The sequence below is a fragment of the Pituophis catenifer genome, unplaced genomic scaffold, assembly GCF_029215685.1.
Source record: "Pituophis catenifer annectens isolate HBS135680 unplaced genomic scaffold, rPitCat1.0.hap2 SCAF_11, whole genome shotgun sequence".
NCBI lineage: Eukaryota > Metazoa > Chordata > Lepidosauria > Squamata > Colubridae > Pituophis > Pituophis catenifer.
The window spans coordinates 8214286-8235415 of NW_027256891.1; the positions used below are offsets into that span (position 1 = coordinate 8214286).

General features: G+C 38.8%; 1 protein-coding gene across 2 annotated transcripts in view; it reads left to right on the forward strand.

The window, feature by feature from the left end:
• The first annotated feature begins 2018 nt into the window (after window positions 1–2018).
• CAPN6 (calpain 6) overlaps window positions 2019–21130 on the forward strand; it is a 94292-nt gene continuing 75180 nt past the window's right edge. For both annotated transcript variants that reach the window (XM_070952031.1, XM_070952032.1), the window contains exons 1-2: window positions 2019–2119; window positions 19298–19470. In XM_070952031.1, the coding sequence (XP_070808132.1) occupies window positions 19303–19470 (168 nt within the window). In that variant the 5' untranslated portion in view covers window positions 2019–2119; window positions 19298–19302. The remainder of the gene's footprint in view (window positions 2120–19297; window positions 19471–21130) is intronic.

The following is a 21130-nucleotide window of genomic DNA, read 5'->3' on the forward strand; positions in this document are numbered from 1 at the left end:
TGCTTTGGTTGTGAGCTGCAGTAACTGAGGAAGAGCACCCTCTTCCTATTGTCTGAGAGTCCAAGGAGGTCATTTGCCTCCTTGCAGCATTCAAACCAAATTATGTAGAGTCCCAGTGGTCCGTGGCTGGGTTGAATGAAGTTGGTGGGGCATGTGTGGTCATCTCAGTAGGCCAATGCAGATTCTGATTAGCTGCAATGATGGCTGCTGATGACTTTGTGGATGCCCGACTTCTGCTTAGCTCCGACTGTGATCACAATCCCGATCAGCTCTTTTTGTTTTAGTCCTCTTCTGATCCCACCTTCATCGCCAGTGTTAGATTGGGCGATAGAAGAGGCAGGACGCTGATTCTTCAACAACAGCTCTTTATTCAATAGAACAGTATAACCACGCAACTTGCCTGTCTGACAGCTCCCCCTTTTATAGGGAGCTGTCAGACTGCTCAACCAATGAGATTCAATTATTTTTCCCACCGTAAAGGTGGACCTGAATGAAGCCTTCATGTCTTGGCTTCATTCCCTTATTAATATTCAACAGGGGGGCATTAAAAGGACCTTCTAGGACATCCATTTTAGGTGTTTGGGAATTGGTTGAAGATGGTTTTGGATCCTTATTTATTGTAGCACTAACAATAGCACTTAGACTTCTATACCCTTCATAGTGCTTTTACAGCCCTCTCTAAGCGGTTTACAGAGTCAGTATTTTGCTCCTAACCATCTAGATCTTCATTTTACTGACTTCAGAAGGATGGAAGGCTGAGTCAATCTTGAGTCGGTGAAGATCAAATTCCTGGCAGTCAGCAGAATTAGCTTGCAACACTGCATTCTAACCACTGAGCCACGACGGATCCTAGGTATTGTGTAGGTATCCCTAATGTTTCTTTTCCTAAACAATACTGCCTTTCATAGTAATGTTCTTATGTTTTTTTTTCCTAGCACACATTTTTAAAAATCCCAGAGACAGGCAATCAATCCCAAAGGAAATCAATCCTGACTGTTTGGAAGGACAGATAGTTAAGCTGAAACTCAAATGCTTTGGCCACCTAATGAGAAGAGAGGACTCCTTGGAAAAGACCCCGGTATTGGGAAAGATTGAAGGCAAAAGTGGAAGAGGACAGCAGAGGATGAGATGGTTAGATAATGCCATCAATGCAATGAACATGGATTTTGGCATGTGGAGGAGAGAGTGGAGGACAGGGACGCCTGAGTCGCTATGGTCCATGGAATTGCAAAGGCACAATTTGGTGCCTGAAAACAACAAAAATGTGGGAATGACTTTAGGAGACAGGGATTTGTGAAAGAAGGAATGGCCAGAGATGCTGCTATCACCTTCTATTTCTCTATATTCTAATAAGGTAGGAAATGTTGACCTACTACCCAGAAAGTAGTTTGAAGAATTTATGCTATGGACTGCCTACACTGCATCCATTTCCCAGAAATTTGAATCATTCCTATGGAGACCTTGAGAAGGAAATGAAAACCTGCTTAAAAGATCAGAGAAAAAGATCAGCATTACCAAGCCTTCTCTTAATAGTGTCACCTCTGATCTATCACTGGTTGAGTGATAGATGAAGATGAAGAAACATTGGGTGATGTAGCCATAAAAGCAATTATTAAATAAAAAGAAGCAGAAAAGAACAGCCAGTCCCATTTTCACTCATGTTTCTTCATAAAAACAAAATTTTTCTCTCTCCTTCATCCCTCATCAACTCTTCGTCAGCACATGATTCCAAGATATCTCAAGATGCCCTTCTTTCCAGTCTGTTTATTTGTACTTGTTTTTGACAACAGGATGCTGGTGATAATTTTTTAAACAGATGTACCCTAGAAATGAACCAATTGAATTCCTTTCTAGCTACTTTTTTAAAAAATATTCCCCACATGACTCATAATTACATTTTGCAGACTGAAGTTCAAGAGGGAGAGAGAGAGAGAGAGAGAAAGAAAGAAACATAAGTGGACAGAAGTTATTTTGACCTCCCCCTGTGATGAAGAGATCTTTGGTACAGTCCAGAAAGATTTCAGGTTAAGAAGTTTGTTTGCTCCAGGAATCTGCAATTCTCTCTGCATGTTTGCCTGGCGGAACAGGAACTCGATGGCTTAAAGTCATTTTAATTCAGGTGAGTTAATAGTATTGGTTTGTATCCCCGTTAACTTTGTAGGATTTCTTCCTTGAAAACGCAACATTTATTAAATTGAATCTTCTAACATACAGTTGGGGCTACCAGCACTGAAGGACAAAAATCTAGATGAACAAGAGTTGGTGGCAATTATAACTTTTTTTAAAAAAACTAAGTTTGCTACCCCAACTGGTTATTTGGATTTTTTAAAAGTTTAGAAGTGGAGCTGAACTTGTTAATTCATCTCAAGCGTGGAAGACTGAAAATTCAGCTTTCGGGCAAAACCACATTTCTGTAGAATTAAGAGACTGGCTGGGAAAAGAGGACTATGTGTTGGGTTTTACTAGGGAATTGTTTACACAAAACTGGGATAGAGAAAACAATGCAGAGGCTGTGAAGTGTTTGCAGAATGTCATATGTGTTCAGGCTACAAGCAGAGATAAACCTTTGCTACTCTAAAAAAAACCCACCTTACTAACACAAGGAGATTTGCACCCTAAAGGTTTCAAAGGACAATTTCATATTTTCTTCATAGCTCTTCAACTGAAACAGCAACAACCTTTGAAACTCAGAAAGTATGGGAGGACAGATTTGCAGTTTCATCTGTGTTTTCTCATAAGTAAATCTCATAATTATTGAGAGGAATTTCATGCACCAGAAACTGCAGTAAACAGTAGCTTTGTTTGTGCAATTGTACACAATGGACTCCAGATACTGCTTTGTTTTCAGATGTATTGGTTTCATATTGTAATTATCTGCTTGCTCCCCCTTTTATAATGAAAAGTGACCTATAAATAAGAATTAATAAATGGAAGTTGATCTCTGCAGTTAGGAAATATCTAGGTCCATACATTGCTCTAAGCCATAATATTGTTTTGATTTAGCGTTCTTGAATATTATTGTTTTGGTTTAATATTCTTGAAAAACAGCATCTATGATTTGCAAATTGTAGTTTATGGGAGACCCATTGCCCTCAGAAGTAGAGTTTGCTGGGCACAAAGAAATGAATTCAGCACAAATTCATCACTGAGCCTTAAATTAGATACAACCTCCTGAATGTTAATCAGACAATTTAGGTTCTTGCAGGGTGAGGAGAGGAACAAGTTAGGATTAGGGTTAGAATGTTGTGCAGTTCCTGCTAATGATTCATAGAAGTGCAGTTAAAGAAAGCATGGATTAGTGCAACATGACAATCTAGCAGTGAATATGATTGTTGTGTTCATCCACTTCTTCCGATTCAGTTCTTCTCTAGGATGGAAATCAGAAAATGATCTGTAATATCTTGCTTCCAATTGATTATACTAATTTGGGTTCATTACAGTGGTGGGATTCAAGTAATTTAACAACCGGTTCTCTGCCCTAATGATTTCTTTCAACAACCCGTTTGCCAAACTGCTCAGAAAGTTAACAACCGGTCCTCCCAAAGTAGTGTGAACTGGCTGAATCCCACCACTGGTTCATTACCAAATGGAAACAGGAAGGATAACTGAATGCAGAATAACAGAGTTGGAAATTACCTTAGAGGTCTTCTAGGCCAACCTCCTGCCCAAGCAGGAAATCCTCTATTATTCTGGACAAATGGCTATCCAATCTCTTAAAAACCTCCAGTGATGGAGCACCCACAACTTCTAGAGGCAAGTCATTCCAACTGATTAATTGTTTTCACTGGCAAGAAATTTCTCCATAGTTCTAGGTTGCTTCTCTCCTTTGATTAGTTGCAGCCCCTCAAATATTGGAACATAGTTCACCGGCAGGACAGGAGTAGAAAATCTGGCAAGAGCAAAGGGGGAGGTTTAAGCCTTTATGTGAGCAAAAGCTGGTGTATCAAGATAAAGACTGTAGACAGCCACTGCTCCATGGATCTGGAGTATATGACTCTTAAATGTAGACCCATATATCTTCTACGAGAGTTCACAGTGGTTTTGATTACTGTAGTCTATATCCCACCTGATGCCAATGCTACCATAGCTTTGGGATTCTTGTACGACATTGTTAGTAATCAGCAGAATAAGTATCCTGATGCTGTGCATATTATAGCAGGGGACTTTAATCAGACTGATTTAAAAGCAGTGCTCCTGAAATTCTATCAGCATGTTAAGTGTGCTACTAGAGGAGCAAACATATTGGATAAAGTATAAAGGCAAAGGTTCCCACACACATGTGTGCTAGTTGTTTCCGACTCTAGGGGCGGTGCTCATCTCCATTTCTAAGCCGAAGAACCAGCGCTGTCTGAAGACATCTCCGTGGCCATGTGGCTGGCATGATTAAACACAGAAGGTGCACAGAGCGCTGTTACCTTCTCACCCTATTTTTTACTTGCATTTTTACATGCTTTCAAACTGCTAGGTTGGCAGAAGCTGGGACAAGGAACGGGAGCTCACTCTGTTACGTGGTGCTAGGGATTCCAACCGCTGAACTGCCAATCTTCTGATTGACAAGCTCAGCATCTTAGCCACTGAGCTAAGGACACCATGTCCTGGACAAAGTATATACCAACATTAAACATGGCTATAAGGTTATACAGTTACCACATTTGGGACAATCAGACCACTGCTTTTAGCACCAGCATATATCCCTCTTAGGAAACAGGCTCTGCCTGTAATAAAGACAGTGAAATCTTGGCCAGAAGATGCTTCCCAACAATTTCAGGTTTGTTTTGAGAACACAAATTGGGATATCTTTTATCACCCTGACTTAGAGGAGCACGCTGCAGCTGTTCTGTGCTATATCAAACACTTGTATAGATACTATCACTGTAGATAAACGTATTAGGATCTATCCCAATCATCTATCCCTGGATGACCAAGGAAGTCCAGTGCCTCTTGCATGACAGGATAAAGGCCTTTAGGTCCGGTGATGGGACAAGATACAGTGTTGCCAGAGCTAGTCTGAAGAAAGATGGAAGGCCAAGACTAATTATAAGAGGAAGATTGAGGATAATTTTTATAGTAATAACATGAGGCAGATGTGGCGAGGGATTCAACAAATTACTAACCATCAACTGACCAATGTCATCCCTGCTGAGGGGGATGCTTCGTTGGCAGAGGAGCTGAATCATTTCTTTGCTCACTTTGGAATGGAGACATCAGCTAAAATACAGCCACTAGCCCATTGTAGCCCCCACCTCATTGTGGAGGAACTGGAAGTGAGGAGCATTCTAAGGGCTCTGGACCCTAGAAAGGCTGCCAGTCCTGATGGTATCTCTGGACAACTACTTAAAGACTGTGCTGATCAGTTGGCTGGAGTCTTTACCAAGATCTTCAATTGATCTTTATCCCAGTCCACTATTCCATCTTGTTTCCACCATTGTTCTGCTGCCAAAGAAGTTCCCTTTCAATAACCTCAACGATTACAGACTGGTGGCATTCACTCCTATCATCTTGAAGTGCTTTGAGAAATTGGTCTGCTGGCACATCATTTTTGGTCTTCCCCATACATTTGATAAACACCAGTTTTCATACAGAAGAAATAGATCTACAGAGGATGCTATAGCCATCATTCTTCACACTGCTCTGACTCATTTGGAACCGGGGGGGGGGCTATGTGAGCATGTTTTTTGTAGATTTCAGCTCTGCATTTAACACAATAACTCCACATAGACTAGTGTCTAAACTTATGGATCTTAGACTTTCTTATTCAATCTGCCTTTGGATTATGGATTTCCTGTCTGGCTGCTCTCAGAGGGTCAGATTAGGTAATAATCTCTCTTCAGCCCTTATTCTTAACACTGGTATACCACAGGGTTGCATGTTGAGTCCCTTACTCTTTACCCGTGATGACGAACCTATGGCACATGTGCCAGAAGTGGCACACAGAGCCCTCTCTGCTGGCACGTGTGCCATCGTCCCAGGTCAGAGCTCCGTGGAGTTTCTTTCGTGAGCTTCTGTTTCCCTGCAAGCAACGAAACAGAAGCTCACGAAAGAAAAAGATCTTACCTCTTGCCGCACTGCCAGTGTTGGGATGCCCCACCTCCCGCTGGCCATTGGGTCTCTGCTGCGCATGCACGTGTGCATGTTCAAACATGCGCACAATCACGCATGTCTGTGCATGCATGCGTTCATACACGCACACCTTTCAGTTTGGGCATGCACGCACGCAGTTTGGGCACTCGGTGTCTAAAAGGTTTGCCATCACTGCTTTATACTCTTTATGTGCATGACTGCATTCCCACTCAGACTAGTAATACTATTATTAAATTTGCAGATGATACAACAGTGGTGGGACTCCTGGGGGGGATGAGTCTACTTTTTTTTTTTTTTTAAGATTTTTATTAATAATAAAAAGAAAAAACAAACCAACATAAATACATTGAAACAACATACAAAACGAACAAACATCAATTCAGTCCAACGACTGACTCTTAGAAGTTACTACAACGGTGGGTTATTTCCATATTTCTATTTGTATCAATATCTACAGTCACCTGTTTACATGGTTATATATATATATGTATATAATTGACTCCTTATTTACTTCAATGCATTTCTGTTAAATAGTCGAAAATTATCTTTATATTCCTATTTTTGCCTCCAGCCAGCTGTACCATCTTTGCCATACTAAATAGTAATCAGTATCATCTTTCTCTTGTATTTCTTTTGTGAGCTTATCCAATTCTGCACATTCTGTAATTTTAGCTATTATTTTGTCTTCTGTGGGTAACTGTTCAGATTTCCAATGTTGGGCAAAGAGTATACGTGCTGCTGTGAGGATATGGATGATCAGATATTTTATTTCTTTGGTATATTGTGCTGTGATTATTCCCAATAAAAAGGTTTCCGGCCTCATTTCCAGTTTTTGTTTCGTGATTTCTTCAATCATTGTTTTAATTTGTTGCCAGTATTGTTTTGCCCTTCGGCATAACCACCAGAGATGATAATATGTCCCTTTCTGTGATTTACATTTCCAGCACATCGGAGATGTATTTGGGAACATCTTGGCTAGGCGCGCCGGTGGGAGGTGCCATCGGTAGAACATTTTGTAAAGGTTTTCCTTATAGGGTATAGACAATGTCATCTTATAATTTATCTTCCACAAATTCTCCCACTTATCCAATTCAATAGTATATCCTATATTTTTGGCCCATATTATCATATTCTCTTTGACAACCTCCTCTTCTAATTTGTATTTTAGTAGGTACTTATAAATTTTGGTAATCATTTTCTCATCTGTACTTTGTAATATTTTATCCAATTCATTTGGTTCATTTTGGAATCTGAATTGTGCCCGATCAGTTTTGTATCTTGATTCTATTTGCATGTATGGCCACCAATCAATGTCTATCCCCTGATTTTGTAATTCTTGTCTTGTTTGTAATTCTCCTTCACTGTTCAGTAGTTCTTTATAAGTCCTCATTTTCTCTATATCCATGGCATTGGGATATATTAGTGCTTCCATTGTCGATAGCCATCGTGGAATCTTGGTATAATGTTTTCTAATCTCTTGCCATGATTTGTACAATGATTCTCTGATAATATGTTGCTGGAAATATCCGTGGTGCTTATCCTTTCCCTCCCACAAAAAGGCGTGCCATCCGCGTTGTAATTCAAAGCCCTCTAGTGATAGCATTCTTTTATTCTTGAGGTCTATCCAATCCCTTATCCAGTTTAGCGATGCTGCTTTATAATATAACTCCCAGTCCGGTAGGCCTAAACCTCCTTTTTCCCGAATATCTTGCATACACTTTATTTTGATTCTGGCCCTTTTCCCATTCCAGATAAATTTTGTTATTATTTTATTAAGGTCCTTAAAAAAGTTCTTTCCTGGCCAGATTGGGGTTACTTGAAAAAGGTAGAGTAATCTAGGCAGTATATTCATTTTTATGGATGCAATTTTCCCTAGAAATGACAGTTGTAATTTGTTCCACGTTTCCAGATCTTTTCTAATTTGTTTCATTAATTTGTTATAATTGTCTTCTCTAATTGTCTTCTCTGGCTTTAGCAGTAAGCCAGATTCCTAGATACTTTATTCTCTTTACAATTTGTATTCCTAATTTGTCTTCTAGTTTTGTCTCCTGTACCTTTGTCAAATTCTTTGTTAATGCTTTAGTTTTTTGTTTGTTAATTTTAAGTCCTGCGACTCTTCCATATTCCTCTATCTTCGCTAAAAGTTTGGTTCCTGTTATTTCCGGTTGCTCCATTATAAATACCACATCGTCAGCGAAGGCTTGCAATTTGTACTCTTCTTTCCGTGTTCTCAAACCTTTTATTTCCGCATCTTTCCTAACTTCATTTAGTAATATTTCCAATGAAATTATGAACAGTAGTGGGGATAAAGGGCAACCCTGTCTCACACCCTTTTGTATGTCCAGATTTTCAGTCATATCTCCATTAATCATAATTTTGGCCGTTTGGAAGGAGTATACTTTTCTAATCATATGTAAAAATTTAACACCAAAGTCCATAGTTTCTAGTTGCAATATGAGGAAATTCCAATTTAGATTGTCAAAAGCCTTTTGTGCGTCTAAAAAGATTAAGGCTACTTGTTTATCAACTCTTTTCTCGTAATATTCCAGGACGTTGATAATTGTTCTTATGTTGTTTTTGATCTGTCTTCTTGGGACAAAACCATTCTGATCTGTATGTATGTATTTATAAATAATTGTTTTCAGTCTTTGCGTTATAACCAACATGAAGAGTTTATAATCTACATTGAGCAATGAGATCGGCCTATAATTTTTTAACTTGTGTGGGGTCCGTATCTTCTTTGGGGATGAGTGTAATAATGGTTTCAGTCCAGGATTTGGGAATTTCTGCTTCTAATAATGCATCATTGAGGACTTGGAGTAACAGTTCATCCATTGCATTTTGACAGTTTTTATAAAACTCCGTTGGTATTCCATCCGGACCTGGAACCTTGTTGTTTTTTTGCTTTTTCCTTGCTTCCACCAGCTCAGACATCGTAATTGGTCTATTTAATGCTTCTCTATGGGACTCCTCTAATTTTGTGATGTTTGTTTTACATAAGTATTCCTTAATGTCTTCATCCCGAATCTCTTCTTTCTTGTAGAGACTTTGAAAAAAATCTTTGACTATACGTTTTTTGTCTAGATTGGTATGGTATATTTGTCCTGTTTCGTCCTGCAATTGAAATATTGTTCTCCTTTCTTTTTCTTTTTTCAGTTTATACGCTAACCAGCGCCCCGTTTTGTTTGCATGCTCAAAATGTTTCTGTTTTGCTAATTTGATTTTCTGTGCAATTTCTGTCTGGGTAATCAGATTGATTTTATGTTTAGTAAGGTTTAATTTTTCTTTTATTGTTTTGTTATGGGGCTCCTTCTGCAATTCTAATTCGTATATTCTAAATTGTTCTAACAACTTATTCCTTGACTGTTGTTTCTCTTTATTTATTTTTTTGCCATATACGCAATTGTAAGACCTCTTATGTATGCTTTAATTGTGTCCCAAAGGTTTTGAAGCGATGTCTGTTCTTTAGTGTTTATTTGTAGGAATATTTTAATCTCTTTCTCAATCATCTGTATGTATTCCTTATCTTTTATTATTCCTGTATCCATCATCCACCTCCTTTGCTTTCGATGTCCTTTCCATACTATTTTAATGGGGTTATGGTCTGCCCAGGTGTTCACTGCTATTTCAATATTTTTTACCTCCTCTCTGAGGTCTGAAGTCATCCAGGCCATGTCGATCCGAGACCATGACTGGTGTGGGTTCGAATAATATGTATACTGTTTTGTTTGTGTGTTTGCCTCTCTCCATATGTCATGTAGGTGTAGTTCGTTGATCATGTCTTTGAAAGGTTCCGGTAGAATTTTCTTTCTGGTTTTATTTTGTTTATTACTCCGATAGTCTTTTTCTATGTCCATGATTGCATTGAAATCTCCTACCATGCAGATAGTTTTGTATTCCAGGTCTTTGATTATATTATGTAGCTTTTTAAAAAAGTCATTTTGGTTTCCGTTGGGTGCATATATGGATATTAATAATATTGTTTTGGATCCTGTTTGTATTTCTATTATTAAGATACGTCCTTCTGTGTCTGCATATATTTGTTTTGTTTTTAGGTATTTCTTTACATATATTACGACTCCTCTCTTTTTTTGGTCTCCTAGAGCTGCAAAAGTCTTCCTAATCTTTGGTTGTCCAATAGTTTTTGATGCTGTCTTTTGATATGTACCTCTTGGAGTGTTATGATATCTGTTTCTAACTTTTGAAGTTTTGTAAATGTCTGTTTTCTTTTAGTTGGTGAATTAAGTCCGTTTATATTGATTGAAATAAGTTTTAGCTCTCTTTCCATCTCTATTTATCTATTCGTTGTTTGCAGTCTTTTTGTGTTTCTAGTAATCATTTGCGTCTTTTCCCTCGCTCCCTCTCTCTCCATTCTTTCTCTTTCCAATCTTCTCCCCTCTTCTTGGTCTCTTTCTTCTTTCTCTGTCCGCTGTTCCTCTTGCCTCTTAAGTTCCTCTTCTTCTCTGCTCTCCTGCTCCTCCTCCAGTACGAAGTGTTGGTCGAAGAAGTCCTGTGCTTTTCCTACGTTATCAATTCTGTATTTTTTGTCTTCCCAGGAGATTAGTAGACCCTCCGGTATTAGCCAACGGAACTTTATTTTAAATTTATTCAACTGTGCCGTTAAAAAGTTGTAGTTCCTTCTTTGGTCCCTTGTCCTTTTTGATATCTGTTTGAGGGTTAAAATTTCTTTTCCCTTATACATAGCTGTATCCTCTCTCATCTTCCTGTAGATCTCTTCTTTTAAAGATTTTTTTGTAAATCTAATGTGTATTTCTTTTGGTAACTTATTTCTCCGGGCGTAGTTCGTGTGAACTCTATAGATTTCATCTATTCCACTTCGTATCTCTTCCTTGTCCCTCTGGGTCACTTCTGAAAGTATCTCAGTCATGATTTCTCCTAGGTCCTCCTCCTTTTGCTCTTCTACGTTCTGAAACCTTAAATAGAAGGATGCCTTCTCCATCTCAAGATATGATAACGTGTCCTCTAGGTCCTTATTTGTGGCTGCTTGGTTATATTCCATCTTCTCCATTCTCTTATTCGTATGTTCTATTCTCTCCTCCACCTTATAAATCCTCTGTTCATTTTCCTCTATTTTGTGTTGTATCTTTCCTATCTTCTCATCCATGTTCCTAATATTATCCTTTATCTCTCCCACATCCGTCCTAAGTTCCTCGTGGTTTTTCCTTGTCTCCTCATGGTTGTGGGCCATGGTCTCTTGCATTTTATTCATTCCTTCCTGGATCATCGTTAATACGGAATGAATGTTTTGCATACTAAGGGTGGGGGTTGCTTTATCTTTTTCCGTAGTTTCAACTGTTTTTTGTTGTGCTGGAGAGGCCATGAGTATCATCTGGTTTGATGGTATTTTCTTACTTAACTTAGTAATTGTTGTTGAACTTGTAGTTGCCATTAGTATTTCTTTTGTTATCTTCTCCCAGAATTTCATATACTGATTACTATTTTGGGCTGTTATATTTCTTTTGGTATTTATATTTGATTGGTGGCTTTCAGTAATCCCGGTAATCCCAGGGAGATAAACAACTAGGATGAGTTTCCTTGTCACACTATCACTATCTATATATAAATTTATAAGTTCTATCTTTCACTTTTCAATATTTTACAGAGTTCTTCAATTCTTGATGGCTATTTGTCCTATATTACTCTCTAAACATGGGAGTAAAATATAAAGGGAGGGAGTGAGGGAAAAGTCTAATACTTCAGCAATTCATCAGTTAACTATCCTTATAATTAATTACTTACTATCTTATTTAGATTTATTATTAATTACTATTTATCAAATCAATTACCCTTAATTACAATCCTAGATTCAATTAGTCTGTCTAATATAATTTTTCAAAACTAAACATACAAAACAATATGATATTTAACTACCAAAATAAAATATAGCACTAAGATAAGTATAAATATATATTCAAAGTAAATATAAAACTAAGTTAACAGTTATATATGTAGTATATAAGGTTATATATGAGATTTCAAAAACAGTACATTTAATATTAATGCTTTTTATGCTTATTAATCACTAATTTGTTATCAGCTTTTAATACAATTGATTATACTTTACAATTGATTCTTCTTCTTCTAGATCACTCTCTTCTTTTTTTTTTCAAATTTGTATCCTTCTTATTTATTGTCTATTTACTTCCAAGGTCTAATGTCCCAATACTTTTAAATTGAGTGTCCAGTGTCCACCAAAACTCCAAAGCTCCAGAGTGTCCACCTTTCAACAAAAAAAAATAAAACAAAAATAAGCCAAGTCCCAATGTCTAAGTGCTGTCCAAATTTCGTCCAAATCTCCAAATATCCAAAGTCCAAAGGTCCAAAGAAAAATATTCCACTTAGGTTGGTTTGATTTAGCTCCAAAAGTCACTAGCTTCCACTTTAAATGAAGTTTTTCTGCCGCTCTCTCTTCCGGTATCGGCTGCTTGTTAATTGCCTCGTTGTCACCTCCACAAAGGGCAAAGTCTATCAAATTTATCCCTTTCTCTCCTTAAGTTCCGTCTCTCCTCTGTAACAAAATATCCAAAATCCAAGTTTCTCTGGGATCACTTTCTCCTCCTGGGTTTCCCCTGGATTTCCTCCGATTTCGCCGGTTGTTAATTTGTGCGCTGTCACTGTCAAGATGGAATCCGTCTCCGCTTATTTCTCAGTCGCCGCTTTCTAGCGAAAGTTCGCTTCTTAGTTGGAGTTTTATCTTCTTCCGCCTTCGATTCTCACGTTATGGATTATAAATATACCTTTTGAGCTCTTTTTCTTCCCGATCCTTCCACCGAAGTCTTCTTTATTTGATTTTCACTTCCCTCTTAGTCAGCTATCAACGTTTCTGGCCAGCCGGGGTGGCTGGTTTTTCCCCGATCAGGATTAAGGGGGATTTCCTGAACCTTCGGGGGGATTGCTGTCCTCCCCGAGGTCCTCGGAGTTTCCCCTTTTTTCTATTGACCTCTCCGAGGTCAATAGTGCCTAAATCGGTTCCTAAATCGGAGATATTAGGGACTTGGGGAATGGAGACCGTTCCTTTCGTCCCTAACACACTGATGTCACCGCCGGAAGTCCGGATGAGTCTACTTATCAAGATGAGATGGACCGGTTGCTTTCATGGTGTGGAAACAATAACTTGGTCCTTAACACCAATAAGACCAAGGAAGTTATAGTGGACTATAGAAGGAATAGATCAGACATCCAGCCCTTGCTTATCAATGGAGACTGAGTGGAACAAGTGGCCAGTTTTAAGTTTCTGCGTGTTATAATAAAAGTGACCTGGGACACTCACATTGCAGCACTGGTCAAAAGGGCCGAGTAGAGATTATACTACCTGAGACTTCTCTGGAAACAACAGTTGAATGAAAAACTGCTGATGACCTTCTACTGCTGCACCATGGAGAGTATTTTAATTTACTGCACCTGTGTATGGTTTGCCAATTGCACAGTGGCAGATAGGACAGTGCTCCAGAGGGTTAACATCATTGCCCAGAGGATCCTTGGTCGCCCTCTCCCCTCTTTGGAAGAGTTTTATAGCTCCTGCTGCCTTAAGAAAGTTCAAAATATTCTTAAAGATCCATCTCATCCTAGGCACCCTTTTTTTGAACTTTTACCATCTGGCAGATGGTACAGGATAATAAAAACTGAAAAACAGCTTCTATCCCAGACAGTAACTATATTGAATTCTACTGTATAGTGCAATACTAATGCAATAGAATGTGGAGGATGTGTGTGTGTGTTTTATTTTTATAGTTATAATGTACACTGAAGATGGCATTTAATTTCATTGTACGAGATGCAATGACAATAAAGTAAACGTAACTTAACTGCTATCATGTCACCCCTAGTCCTTCTTCTCACCAGACTAGACATAGCCAATTCCTGAAACCGTTCTTCAGGCCCCTCATCATCTTTGTTGTTATTCTTTGTTCTTCTCTTTCTAAAGTCTCAACATCTTTTTATATTGGGGTGACTAAAACTGGATGTAGTATTCCAGGTGCAATCTTACTAAGACTTTATAAAGTGGTACTACTTCACTTGATCTTGATTCTATCCCTTTATTAATGCAGCCTAGGATTGCATTGGCTTTTTTGGTGGCTGCTGCACACTGTTGGCTCATATTTAAGTTGTCATCTACTAGGATCCCTGTCACAGTTACTGCTACTGAGCCAGGAACCTGTACCTGTGCATTTGGTTTTTCTTGCCTAAGTATAAAATCTTACTGCATCCTGTGTTAAACTCTTCAAGACAGACACACAGGTTAAAATAAGCTAAAGCTAAGGGGAGGAGAAGAAAACAGAGGAAAGAAAAAATGCTATTAAGAGTTCATCTTATTTTCATGAAAGACATTTCACAAATTGATCAAGAATGCACACAATATCTTGAACCCATTCTTTAATCTCAGAAATGTAATTTTTTTTCCCAAGTGAAACAGTCTCTACTTGCTACAATTCTTGATCTTCGAACCAGATTTGGATTTGTTGGCCACCATATAGACCAAAAGTATTCTATGTTAAATCTACTTTGCCATTTGTTAAACATTTCCTTCCCCTGTAAAGGTTACTTTCTTTTTACTCTATGTTATTCTTGGGAAGCTTGAGACTTTTTCTAAAATTCCTTTCTTTTGGAGTTTAGTTTTCGATTCCCCCAAAAATTGCAAAGCCTAATACCTCCTTCCATCACTCCATAGCCTTTCCTGTATCTGCTCATTCTTCTCAATGTGAAATACTTTATGGATCTGCTCCTTCCATTGCTATTCATTTAAAGATAGAAAAGTTAGGGAAGTCCTATAGAATCAGGACCTTCCTAACTTTCAAGATAATGGTGGTGAAGATACATACTTTTAAGAGGACAAGAAATATTTTCTGGATAAAACAGATGGGTTTTTAGAAAGTAAGAAAGGGAAATAACTTGACAACAATTATTGCAAAAATCATTCTGTAACTCTTCCAAATATAGAGGGAGTCAAGCTGTTAGATAATTATATAACAGAATAACAGAGTTGGAAGGGATCTTGGAAGTCTAGTCTAATCCCCTGCTCAAGCAGGAGAGCCCGTACCATTCCAGGCAAGTAACTGTCCAGTCTCTTCTTAAAAGCCTCCAGTGATGGAGCACCCACAACTGCTGGCGCCAAGTCATTCCACTGGTTAATTGTTCTTACTGATGGAAAATTTCTCCTTAGTTCTAGTTTGGATTTCTCTTTGATTAGTTTCCATCAGAGGTGGGTTTCAGCAGTTTCTGACCAGTTCTGGAGAACCAGTAGCAGACATTTTGTGTAGTTCGGAGAACGGGTAGTAAAAATTCTGACTGGCCCTGCCCCTATCTATTCTCTGCCTCCCAAGTCCCAGCTGATCGGGAGGAAATGGGGATTTTGCAGTAACCTTCCACTGGATTGGGGAGGGAATGGAGATTTTACAGTATCCTTCCCTGCCACGCCCACCAAACCACACCCACCAAGCCATGCCACTCCCACCAAGCCACACTCACAGAACCGGTAGTAAAAATTTTTGAAACCCACTACTGGTTTCCATCCATTGCTTCTTGTCTTGCCTTCAGGTGCTTTGGCAAACAGGTTGACCCTCTCTTCTTTGTGGCAGTCCCTTAGCTACTGAAACACTTCTATCATGTCACCCTGAGTCTTTTTTTCATTAAACTAGACATATCCAATTCCTGAAACCATTCTTCATAAATTTTAGCTTCCAGGTCCCTTTATATTTTCTTAAAGCTTCAGAAAATTGGACTAGTGAAGACTTTGTGCCGAAAGAATTACGTTAGAATGTATTTTTTTAGTTCCATTTAGTTGTGTCTGATTCTTAGAGACTGCCCAGACAAATCCCTGCAGTTTTCTTGGCAAGGTTTTTTAAAAGTGGTTTGCCACTGCCTTCCTTCTAGGGTTGAGAGAAAGTGACTCTCCTAAGATCGCCAGCTGGCTTTGCACCTAATGCAGGACTAGAACTCACAGTCTCCTGGTTTCTAACCTGGTGCCTTAACCACTCCACCAAACTGGCTGTAGTGTTATTGTACCTACCCTTAAAATTCTATCTTGGTAGACTGAAATTTCCCTGGAACTTTTTAAATAGCTTCTTACTGTATGTATAAAATAGATTGGTAATTCGGCCAAGGTAGGATTTTTAATAATATGCCAATGAGTTTTATTGCCAGATAATAAGCTCCAAAATACTCAAGAGAACAATTTCATGTTCCATTTTTTAAAATATTGATTTGGTTTGTGCCTGCTTTAATTCTCCACCCCATCTGGAGATGTGTGAATCACTAACAATTTTATCTGATTAATAACAGAAAAATAACCTTTGAATTCTGCATGACACTTTCCCTATGGGCTTAATTCGTGCAGAATTTTGTACCCACTTATGTTTGCAAAGTCTCCAGGTGCATTAATATGCATCTGCTCCTAATTTACATATCTTTTAACATAAATTATCTCAAAGCCTATTGAACAACAAAAGATAGTCTTGCTTTCATTGTTCAAGGCTTATTTTTAAAATCCAGATTCCATAGATAGAATTCTTTTTTTAATTCTCACTATTTACATGCAATTTTCAATGTTAGCAATTCCTTTCCTAAACAATTTTTATGGATCTTTATTTAGGGAAAGAGAAACCTTAGCACCCTTTGTCTGAAACTAGCCTTTCTACTGTTGCAAAATTTGATGGAGCCAGTATGTCCAAACTCATTTCAGCTATTTATACCCTTACAACCAACCCACTCTGCAACCGATCAACATCTGAGAGGCCCTGACAAATGGTCAGCTCAAATGTTCCCCTGTGTAATACTAATGTGCACAGCATAAATCAAAATCCATTTTTAATCCAACTTCTTCTCTATTATAACTATTGTTGTACACGTTTTGTATTTCTAGCAAGCTGGCTGGTGGATTTTTCTAATATTCTTCTTTTAAGCAGACTTTTCATGAAAATCTTTTCTGTAAAGGAGTTTTGTATAAATCACACCTCGTCGTACTCAGCTTCACAAGGAGTTGCACACTATGGAAATCATGTCCTATGGTTGCAGTTTCATAAAGCTGTGTGTTGCATAGCAGCAATCCAATCATATTGGCAGTCACCTATTGCTATATACAAGATTTCAAATGAAGACTTGTTGGTCAGTGTTGGGAGTGGCTATGAATAAAAGTGCTGGAAAATAAAACTGAGTGTGATCCAATATTTGAGGGGCTAACACAAAGAGGCGGGGGTCAAATTATTCTCCAAAGCACCAGAGAGCAGGACAAGAAATAATGGTTGGAAACTAATCAGGGAGAAAAGCGATCTGGAATTAAGGAGAAACTTCCTAACAGTGAGAACAATTAACCAGTGGAACAGCTTGACATCAGAAGTTGTGGATGCTTTATCACTGGAGGTTTTTAAGAAGAGACTGGACAGCCATTTGTCTGAAATGGTATGGAGTCTCCTGCTTGAGCAGGGGGTTGGACTAGAAGACCTCACAGATCCCTTCCAGCTTCTATTCCATTCCATTCCATTCCAGCAAACTGATTACCACGTAGCCTGGTCCGCTGCTTTGTGGTGAAATAGAAAATGCTTTCCTATCATTATTGTGGAAATAAACTGGTGTTAATTTCTAGTTTTTGTTTGTATCATGGGTGTGTGTGTGTCATTTTATCCTTTGCCTTTTGTTCAGTCGCTAAGTCATGTCCAACTCTTTGTGACCCCATGGACCATAGCATGCCATTCCCCCCTCCTCCACCGTCTCCCAGAGTTTGCCCAAGTTCATGTTCATTGCATCAATGACACTACTTAAACCATCTCATCTTTTGCCGTCCCCTTCTCCTTTTGCCATCAGTCTTTCCTAGCATCATTGTCTTCCCCAAGGAGTCCTCTCTTCTCCTTAGGTGGCCAAAATATTCGAGCTTCAGCTTCAGGATCTGTCCTTCCAAAAAACAATCTGGGTTGATTTCTTTTAGGATTTACTTATTTGATCTCCTTGCAGTCCAAGGGACTCTTAAGAGTTTTCTCCAGCACCATAATTTGAAAGCATCAATTCTTCAGTGCTCAGCCTCCCTTATGGTCCAGCTTTCACAGCTATACATTATTACTGGGAAAACCAGAGCTTTGACTATAAGGACCTCTGTTGACAAGGTGATGTCTCTGTTGTTGTTGTTTTTGTCTAGGTTTGCCATAACTTTCCTCCCAAGGATCATTTCATGGCTATAGTCACCATCCTCAGGAGCTCAAGAAAATAAAATCTGTCACTGCTTCCATTTCTTCCCTTTCTATTTCCCAGGAAGTGATGGAACCTGATGCCATGATCTTGCCTTAGATAGCAAGATAGTTTTGGCCTCTCCTGCTGATCCATTTTGGAATTGGGAGTCAAGGTTGATTGTCCAAATTCTGTCTTTCTTTTATTAAAAAAAACAACCTATTATCTACCAGAGAGATTGAAGCTTTAAAGGAGATGGAGGGATCGAGAGAGATGGGCAATTAAGAAATTTTATTTATTTATTTATTTTATTTTATTTTCTCCAACAGGACTCAGGGCGGTGAACAGCCGAGATAAAACATAACATATAAAATTTAAAAACAGTTTAAAAGACATTAAATAATTTTGGCCCTCAATTTAAAACAACCCAATTAAAACCAATTTCAAATTAAAACCGAAAGGATGGGATCAAGCCAGCCTGGCCAGATGAAATAATGTGTTTTCAGGGCTTGACGAAAAGTCTGGAGGTCTGGTATCATGCGTATCTCTGGGGGTAGGTCGTTCCAGAGGGCAGGTGCCGCCACAGAGAAGGGTCTCCCCCTGGGGGTTGCCAGCCGACATTGTCTGGCCGATGGCACCCTGAGGAGACCCTCTCTGTGCGAGCAAACTGGCTGGTGGGAGGCTATTGGCGGCAGAAGGCGGTCTCGCAGATACCCCGGCCCTAAGCCATGGAGCGCTTTAAAGATAGATAGACAGACACAGACAGACATGAGAGAGGGATGGATGGATGGATGGATGGATGGATGGATGGATGGATGGATATAGTAGGAGAGAGGAGGAAATGGCATTAATTATTAGATGCACAGTTCTTCCTTAGTGTGTGGCCATTATCTGTGCTACACTAATAGTTGTCTGATTCCATCCATCATCTGAGATCGATTGTGAAATGATTGTTCTTTGTCCCAGTATATGTGCCGCTAGCTGAGTCAAAGTGATTTTATGACAAGCCATTTCTACAAAACAACATATCCATTTTCTCCAGAGTCCATGGGTTCTACCTCAGTCAAGCCCTTTAAAAATCAGAAGTATGAAGACCTCAAGCAACAGTGCCTTGAAGAGAAGAAGCTCTTTGAAGACCCTGAATTTCCTGCTTCTGATGTTTCTCTCTTCTACCTGAATCCACCACTAGCAAATGTAGAGTGGAAACGCCCAAAGGTATGTGAGATATGAGTCTAGTTGCCCCATTATTTCTAAATCTATTTTTAAGAACCTTGTTCTCACTTAACTTTGCTATGTGCCCAACCTTTGTGATGTCTCTTTCACATCTCACCATCTTTAAACCCTTTCTATCATGTCTGAACCAGTGAATGGTTTATCCTGTGGTAGGACGAATTTAGGAGTTGCTAAACCATAGCTGTACCAGTCCAAATTAAAATTCCCAAAAGGATTACTTACAATTGTCTGGACAGTTGCAGAAAAGTATCCAGTACATTGGTTCAGAATTCAAAACCCAAACAAGTCCAAATTTTGTACAGTGGTACCTCAGTAACTAATTGCTTTAAAACTTTATGAATTTGACTGACTAATTCGACATTTTGACATGAAAATTTTGTTTCAATATTCATCATTTGTTTGGTGCACTAAAACTTGTTAGTGCCAGCTGCTTCATAAGTCACTACTCTTTCTGGCCAAAACAAGGGGGTCACACGTTAATCACGTGTTTTGTTTGGTACTTTTCATTTTTAGTACTCGTCATGGCTCCCCAAACCAATTAATGACGAGTACTGAGGTACCACTGTATAAGGTTCCATGGGCTAAAGACAAGCAAAAACAGAGGTCCGGGAGCCAAGACGGATTTGAAAGAGTCTCTAACTTTAGCTGTAGTTTTGGTACAAATATTTTGTCACCTTGCTGAAATTCAAATATGCTGGTGTTGTTTATGTGGGCTGCGCTGGGCCAGTGAGTCCTTTGCTTTCCTGAATTAGTGGATACTAATTGTGACTTAAGTCCCATGCTACAATCTGATTTAGCTGGAACCAAGGACTTATCTTTCCTCAAGAAAACATCTAATGAGTGATCATGAAGTCTCTGAGCTACCTTATTATTTATGTATATCTCCACTGTTCACTCAATGAGTTTGATTATCAGATGGGTTTCCTTGATCCCATTTCAGGATTCCAATCCTACTGTAGTATTTTAATAGTTCACTGATACAAAGATGAGTGGTTATGCTCATTTATTCCTCTCTGCTTTCTCCAGATCAGAAGCAGAAATACATATTGAGATTTTAGCAATTCGGATGGAAAATTACCTTCTGCGTGTTTTGCTTTTCCAATTAATAGCAATAGCAATAGCACTTAGACTTATATACTGTTTCATAGTGCTTTACAGCCCTCTCTAAGCAGTTTACAGATTCAGCATATGGCCCCCAACAATTTGGGTCCTCGTTTTACCAACCTCGGAAGGATGGAAGGCTGAGTCAGCCTTGATCCTGGTGAGATTCAATCTGCCAAACTGCTGGCAGCTGGTGATCAGCAGAAGTAGCCTGCAGTACTGCACTCTAACCATAAAGACATAAAGCTGAATGCAAGAGCTAATGGGAAAGGCTGGTTCAGATCAGAAACAGAAATGCAGTAAGCACAGATTTTTTTTTAGATAGCATGTGTTCTCCATCCCCACCAATTATTTTTATTCCCTGGATTGTCTCTTTGACCACTTTTTAGAAACTCCACATCTGATTATGCTTTAGTCTACCTGAATGTCATTTTTGAAGGTTTGTCTTTTGACATCACTACTGATATTTGGGTGAAAATAAAACATCAAAATACAAGTCACTTCTATGGGATCTACAGTTTGGTATATAGGTAGTCCTAGA